The 7,915-nt window shown below is 42.9% G+C and overlaps 1 protein-coding gene across 1 annotated transcript; it reads left to right on the top strand.

The window, feature by feature from the left end:
* Positions 1-984: 984 nt before the first annotated feature.
* Positions 985-7,354, top strand: LOC101977127 (cyclin-dependent kinase inhibitor 2A). The gene is made up of 3 exons (XM_005335927.4): positions 985-1,139; positions 4,534-4,840; positions 7,213-7,354. Exons 1-3 carry the CDS (start codon positions 1,014-1,016, stop codon positions 7,236-7,238), a joined length of 459 nt encoding a protein of 152 aa, XP_005335984.2. The 5' UTR covers positions 985-1,013; the 3' UTR covers positions 7,239-7,354.
* The last annotated feature ends 561 nt before the right edge of the window (positions 7,355-7,915 follow it).

Here is a 7,915-nt window from a genome sequence, read left to right as displayed (position 1 = left end):
AATATGGGAAGCGGATTGGTAGGCTGGAGGGTAGGCGAACTCTCCAAAATGAATGCTTTGAGCTGGAATTTCTGGTATCCCAGCTCAGCGTGGATCTACCTCGAAAGAAAGTCATGGGTTTGAAAGGACAAGTGGCGGTGGTGTTGTATGTGGGGGTAAATGTGTCATCTAAAACAAAGGAAAGTCTTATAGTCCTGCCAATACTGTCCTTAGTGAAGCTCTTGCCAGTAGAAGGGGATGGCTTTGGCATTTCTTCTGATTAACACCCCCCCAATCATCCAAGATGTGGGATACCTATAAAAACTTGAATATAATATAATTGTAGTGTAATGATTGCAACACATAAGTGCTAGATTATTATTTCCAATCTATTTTAATGCGCCTGTGACAATTTCATTGAAATGTTCATAAAATTGAAAACTTGGAACTTAATGGGTTAAAAATGAAGCAATCTTTGCCTATGACATTACTGGGTTTTTGGCAGTAAAGAATCCCTCCTAGGTTTTCTAATGGTAGGGTATTACATTGAGGAAGAGGGAAACGGGAGAGAAATGTAGTCTTACCCGGGTGAACTAGCTCAGAAACCCACGTGCGCCTCTTTCGGGCGGCCGGAAGACGCCGCAGTTAAGAGGGACAACCCGAGCGCAGCAAGGGAAGCAGGTGGGGAAGGGAACCAGGGAGCTTTTCTCCCACCGCTTCCTAGGGCTCTAGGCTAGAACCCCTTTTGGCCGGTGCCCTGTGGCTAGCCCCAGGAAACGGCGAATTCACCGGTGTCACAGTCACACTGTATTCAGGGTGAATGGCGCCTCCGGGGAGACTAGTGAACGGCGCCCTCCTGCAGTGGAAAAGACGCCGCTCCAGCGGTAGACAGTGTCCGGGGGCCTCTTTCTACCAGCCTCGGAGGAAGAAAGAGGAGGGGCGGGTAGATCGCCACTGGGCGGGGCGGGCAGCCTGCGAAAGACCCCGGAGGCTGGGGGAGGGAGCGAGGCAGAGAGCTGGAGAGCCCGAGCCTCATGGAGTCTTCTGCAGACTGGCTAGCCAGCGCCGCAGCGCGGGGCCGCGCCCAGGAGGTGCGGGCGCTGCTTGAGGCAGGCGCGCCGCCCAATGCCCCGAATCGGTACGGTCGGAGCCCGATTCAGGTAGGTAAGAGGGTCTGCAGCGGGAGAAGAGGATGGCGGGCAACTTCCGCGGACGGTGTTGGCAGTGGAATCCGAATTAGATAGCTCTTCGTTGGTTTCAGCGAAAAGGTGACGCTTCCTGGGAAATGTTTAGCTGGGGTTTGGTATGGCAACCTCCTCCTGGTGATTCTGTAGGGGCTCGGGAAGCCCAGGAAGAAATGCGGAGGCCCACGAGTATGGATCTCCAGAATGTTGTGAAGATGGGGTGGGGTGGGGTGCTTATATTAGATTGAGGTATTAGATTGAGATACAAATTTTACAAACGTTTATGATAAAAGCGAATTTTAAAGAAATGTATTTTTAAAATGATCTGCTGGAACACACAGACCCTGAATTGTCTTCCTTGCTGAGGGGGATTTCGTTGGAAATCTACTGCGTATATTTGGAATAAATATCGACTAAAATTATTCAGAAGCAACTACATTTTGTGTTTCTTTTATTTTAACTGAGTGGGAAGATATATGCTTGATGTAGGAACTTAGAAAATAAAGACAAGTATATGAAAATAAACGTTAGTGTGATCTGGTCTAAGATGTCAATTGTGTTATGTACTGTTTTGCTGTATTTAAATTCTTTATATGGTTTAATTTATTTCTGATAATGTGTTCAATTCCTCATTGTTGAGAGAGAATTCTCATTTCTTCCCTTTATGCTCCAGTTTTATGTTAGTGGGGGAGGGTAGTGGATTTGTTGGGCTTTCTTTGCTTTGCTTTCTTTCTCTCTTTTTCTTTCCTTTTTGCTTTCAGTAAATTCCTAAATATTAAGCTAAAAACCAATTCTGGCAGCCACCACCCAGATTTTTATTCCAAATGGTGACCGTTATTTCTGATTATAAAAAAAAGAAAATGTATATGAGACAAATGCACATTGAAAAAAAATATTCCTGCATAACAAGACAAAGGAAACTAACTCTACTTAGAACTTCACAAACTGCCCAAATGACTTCCTTCCCTGAAACTATGAAAAATATAATAAATTTTACACACTTTAAAATATGAATATACAAATGCAACCAAAATGCCCTAAAACTTAAGACTGTTTGGAATTTGAAGTGTGCAGACATTTTGAGTCTAGAGAGTTTAGGTTGTTGATTGTTTAAGATAAATGTGAATCCTTTAAAAATTATTTGTGCTCATGAATAATAACATTTCTGAAATTTTGCCAGCAGCTTAGAGTTTGACTTTGGAGTCCTAGAATATATTAGAAGAGTCCTTATTTGATTGAATTTTAAAAAGAAAGGAAAAAGAAAATTTGATAATTATATTTGACAATCACTTAGCAGGGGGAAGAAAGGGGAAATGATTTTGAATTAATCAAATTCTTGCTTAATACAGAAATACTTAATTTACAGAAAATTTGAAGTACTAAATTCAAGTTAATTTCTTATCAAATGGATTTAGGGACCCTCCAAATATTTCTTTCCTTTTTGCTTTTGGTTGCTGTTATGATTTAAATACTCAAATGTGGGAAACAATTAAGACCAGTTTTAAGACCAAGATGAAGGATTTCATCAGGTACCTGGACAATGCAGTACAATGTATTTTCTTTCTTTCTGTAGGTATAATTTAGATAGCATATTTTCTCCTGTCTTTTTTTGCAAACTAAGTCAGTTTCACTTTCTTTCAAGATCCAGTAACCATGCTATAATTTATTATGGTTTCTTGATTTATAAAAATTAATTTGTGTTTTATTGATACAGAATATAACTAAAATAAGTAATTCCTCTTTAGGTAGTCACTGCCCCTGAGCTAATATAACCAGATGATGAATATCCTAAAAAGAGAATTGTCTACCATATCACCCACCATATAACACTCAAATTACAAGGTTGCAGTGATTATAGACAACATTTTTAAATTCCTCTTTGGAAATGGCTTTATTCTAAGATGATTTAGGAATCAAGAGTTCAGCATCTCCTTTTCCCAATAACCCTCAAATCATAAAATTGGAAAGTGTTTTTGTTTCCTATTGCTACTATAACAAATTGCCACAAATGTATTGGCTAAAACAAATAAGAAATTGTCCTTTTGTAGTTCTGGAGGTCAGAAGCCAAAAATGGATCCACAGGACTTCTTTCTTTTAGGGGAAGCTATCAAGAGGAATCTGGGTTTCTTGCCTTTTCCGGCTTCTAGTGACTATCAAGTTTCTTGGCTCAAGGCCCCTGAGTGTTTTCTTTTACCTTTGCTACCCTGCTTATATCTTTGCATTGATCTTGACCCTATTGAAAGGACATTTTTGCTGAGGCTGTAGCTCTGTGGTAAAGTCCTTGCCTCGAATGTGTGAGGCACTGGGTTCAATCCTCAGCACCGCATAAAAAATAAATAAAGAACTGTGTGTTCATCTACAACTGAAAGGACATTTGTGATTTCATTTGGCCCACACTCAAAATCCAGAATAATTTCCCTCAAGATCCTTAATATAAAATCTGGAAATTCCCTTTTGCCCTGTAAAGTAACATATTCACATCTTTTAAGGATTAGGACACTGATACCTTCTGAAAGCATTATTATGTTAGAAGGGCATTATTCAGCTTACCACAGGAAGGAATTTTAGAGATAATCGAATAAGCCTTTTTATTTTATACTTAAAAAACTGACATTTAAACCTCTGTGGTGGCATACACCTATAATCCCTGCTACTCAAGGCAGGCATCTGAAACACAAAGATAATGAGGTAAAGGTCAACCCAGACAATTTAGGGAAGCCTGTCTACAAATGAAAAATAAAGTGGACTGGTGATGTAGCTCGGTTTAGAGCACATGCCTAGCATGTGCAAAGATTTGAGTTCGAGCCCAAGTACTGCATAAATAAGTAAGTAAAATAATAAGTAAATAAATAAGTAAATAAAGTTTAACATTCTGGGAAGATAAGATTAACAGAGTTTTGCAAGAATTAAGGGGTATGAGTGTGTTTAAAGTTTTCACTTTTTAATAATTACCACATCTGAGCGTGAATATACAGCAATGAACTATGCAGTCTTTGAGCCTGGCATAATGTCTCTAAATGGTAGGGAAAATACAGGAAACTATTCTGTAGTAAAGCCAGTTTGTCTTTCACCCTATGCCTATGCCTCTGGCAGCGTCCTGCTTGTGGCTAGGGCTCTCTGAAATGTTGGTGAATATACTGGAGTCTCATGTGTACTGAAAAGTGGAATGGGTAAAATTGGAGGGGAAAAGTTGGTAACTAGAAGCAAATGAAGGGTAGCTAGACACCGCTGGCTTATACCCTGACTGCATGGGGTGGGGGTGAAGCTTCATAAGTAGGATTTTTTCCCCCAACGAGTCCTGCCCATACCATTGCCCAGGCTCTCCCTAATCATTTCTCTCCCGCCCCCTCCCTTTCTCTCCCTCTTCTAGGTAATGATGATGGGCAACACCCGCGTAGCCAGACTACTGCTGCTCCACGGCGCAGAGCCCAACTGCGCAGACCCAGCCACCCTCACCCGACCAGTGCACGACGCGGCCCGGGAGGGTTTCCTGGACACGCTGGTGGCGCTGCACCTGGCAGGGGCGCGGCTGGATGTGCGCGACGTCTGGGGTCGCCTTCCGGTTGACCTCGCAGAGGAGCGGGGCCACCGCGACGTTGCGCAGTATCTGCGCGCGGCGGCAGGGGACACCGAAAGCGGCAGCCCAGCCTGCACGGCCGGAGGGGAGGGTCCCCCAGGTGAGGATAGGTGGACAACAAGCACTTGAACCTGAGAGCCTCTGAAGCTCAGCTCTGTTATCAAAAGGGATAGTTGGGCCCGGGAGAGCAAAGTCGAGGTCTCGCGTAGAGTCACCTTACACAGCTAACCCTGAGACAATCTGTCTGGAAATTGAGCTGCCTCGCGGGAACTGTAGAGAAGATGTAACCCGAAATGAACTCAAGCGTGGGATGGAAGCCCATCCCATAAATCCTCTCCTTATTCACCACCTAAATACCCTGCCTGCAACTCAAGGCCTACTGGGCATTAACATTGTCAACTAGAAGGCTAGAGGTTTAATATATCCGGATTCCTCTCCAAACTAACTGGTCAGTCGCATACACTCACCAAGTCTCAGTTTTCCCCAACGCATACCTACTTTGAGGGGACACAAGTTCCAAACTCACTTATGCTAGGCATCATCAGGAGATCTGTCAGTTCGGGTGCTTTTGCTTTTGTGCATGAAAATCTGGCTCTCTGCCTTATGTGGTAGAGTTTTCCAGAGCTCCTCTAAAAAATATTGAGGGTACTGAATGGAGACCTTGAAATCTGCACTCTGTAAAAGACAAGTTTTCGGTTTCTTAGAGACTTCATGGAATGAGAAAGGGTACGGTCCTCCTTGCCTTCCCTTCTGAGACCTCAAAACTTTTATTTTCCCACCAATTCATCCCCTTCACTGTAAGGGAACACTGTAGGATGGAGGACCAATGGCAGCGTTGGTGCGTCAATGGAGTAAGAAAGCAGAAGAGCCTAGGAGAGGAAGTAGGTTGTTGAACTGGACCAAACGAATGAATTTGGCAACCCCTTGTAACCAAACCCAAGATATTTAACCCAAGCACATGATTTCCTTTCTTTACTTTCTTCCCTCCCTCATTTGTTGGTTCCTTAAGTCCCTCATTCCTTCCCATTCTCTCCAACCCCTCCTCTTCAGATACACATATCCTAGATATCTTAGGGGGTTGTTCCAGGAACTTCCATGGATACCATATCCTCGATATCCTCGGATGTTCGTGCCCCTTTTAATGCCATGGTATTTGCATATAACTTACACACACACCGCCTATATATTTTATTTATTTTGCATTGCTGGGATGGAACCCAGGGCCTTACTCTGGTAAACCAAGTCCTCTAAATCGGAGCTGTAACCCTCCACCCTCCACCTGTTTATTTTAAGTCTAGAGTGCTTATAATAACTTTTCGGATGGAGACGCTATGTAGACTGTTTTTATACTATGTTGTTTAGAGAATAATGACACCCCACCTCCCAAAGTCTGCACATGTTCAGTACACAAGCAACCATGGTAGACCTAACCACATTTTTCACAGGGAATTAGTTGAATCCAGATAGGGAACCCATGAATAAGGAAGATCAACTTAATTCCTCCCCCCCCCCACTTGGGTGTGCCTGCAATTTAAATCAGGTCTTTGAGTGTTCTAGGTGAACTCTATACATCCTTATCCCTGAATGGAATTTTAAAATGAAGATCCTACTACATGATCAGTCCCCTTTTAGATGCTGGGGACACAAAGATGAACAATACCAAACAGATTACGTTCCCAGAGCTTACATTCTGGGAAATAGACTTTTTTGACAAAAGCATTTGTCAAACCATTACAATGAATAAGTGAACAGGAGAGACTAAGACTAGAGAACCTTCCTGATGAGAAGAAAGTACTCAAGGGAGACAGAGTCTCAAGTGCCAAGACTGGGGCTCGGGGCTCGAATGATGGTGCGAGTGTTGGCGGACCTAGTGAGCTGGACATGTACAAAAAAGGCAAAAGCTAGATTGGTTAGGAATCTTTTAGATAAAATAAAAGAGAGTTCATTTAGTTCTAGAAACAATAGGAAGCCATCAACGGGTTTTGGGGAAGGACGTAGGGACCGAACTATAGAACTGGAAGCTATAGAACCGGAGCTTCTCACCTTGTCGAGCGACTTCAGAAACTGAAATGCCCTTTGGTCGCGCGAGCTTGCTGGCTAGCTCTGCAACCAAAAGAGGAAGAGTGAGATGACATCTTCACGCCGAGCTCCTAGTGTTGTGAGGGTCAAGACCTTGGCATTCGTTATATACTCTCCCAGCCATTGCCGAGCGCGCAGACCCAAAGTCTGCGCACTCCTGGATCTCACAGGCTCCAGAGTGTGGCGCGGGATGACAGGCTTTAGAACTGTTGGGCAGATCCTGTGCCCACGGTTGGTGAAAATCGGGAGAAGGTGTACATGAAGACGAAGCCATTTTGAGAAACTTGGTCATAACCGCCAGAATCCCGGGTCTGGGCTGTGAGAGAGGTGGGAGGCACGGACAGCAAGTCTTCGACTAGTTTCTAATGCCAGTTTTCTCTTTATCCTTTACAGATAACCCCGACTTAAAGAATCATTGAGGTCTGAGACACTTAGAGCCTCAATCTACAAAGTTGGAAGAAAGCCCTACGTTTTGCCAAAATTTCTCCTGCTTTCTTATTTCCAACTTTTTAATAAATACAGCTTTTAAAAAAAACGTGAATTGCTTCTTTACGTGAACCTGGCTTCCCTCTGCCCGAAAATTTCCTTTCTGTTTACATTTCTATGTCATTGTATGAGGTATTTTCTTTAAAAAAAAATAAAATCCTGCCTTTTCATTGGGCGGGAGTTTTTATGAGTGAGTACCCAGGTCCTGAGGACTTAAGTATGTACTTCCTCTTTCCCAACGAGGCGCACTGTTACCCCAAATGGCGTAGTTACAGCATTTAATGAACTGAAAGCTCAAAGGGGCTACGTGCCTTTTTTGGATCAAATAGCTGGCAAATTGCAGAGAGAACTCTATTTTAAAAAAAAGAAAGAAAGTTTTCATTCCCTCAAGTTTATTCAGTCTATTTATTTAGGATCTATTATGGCCCTGCGTCAGAGATATAGAAGGGGTAGGGGACACGGATATCAGCCAATTGGCACACAAAATACATAACTAGAAATTTTGATTTCAATTTCGTTGAATTGCAAAGAAATTTGTGAGATTCATCATTGTTTCAGATAAACGCTGCCGTTAGAGAACAACACAGCTATGCATTGTGAGACATCCAGA

Source organism: Ictidomys tridecemlineatus, chromosome 4, assembly GCF_052094955.1.
Source record: "Ictidomys tridecemlineatus isolate mIctTri1 chromosome 4, mIctTri1.hap1, whole genome shotgun sequence".
Classification (NCBI taxonomy): Eukaryota; Metazoa; Chordata; class Mammalia; order Rodentia; family Sciuridae; genus Ictidomys; species Ictidomys tridecemlineatus.
This window is presented reverse-complemented; position numbering and strand designations above follow the sequence as displayed.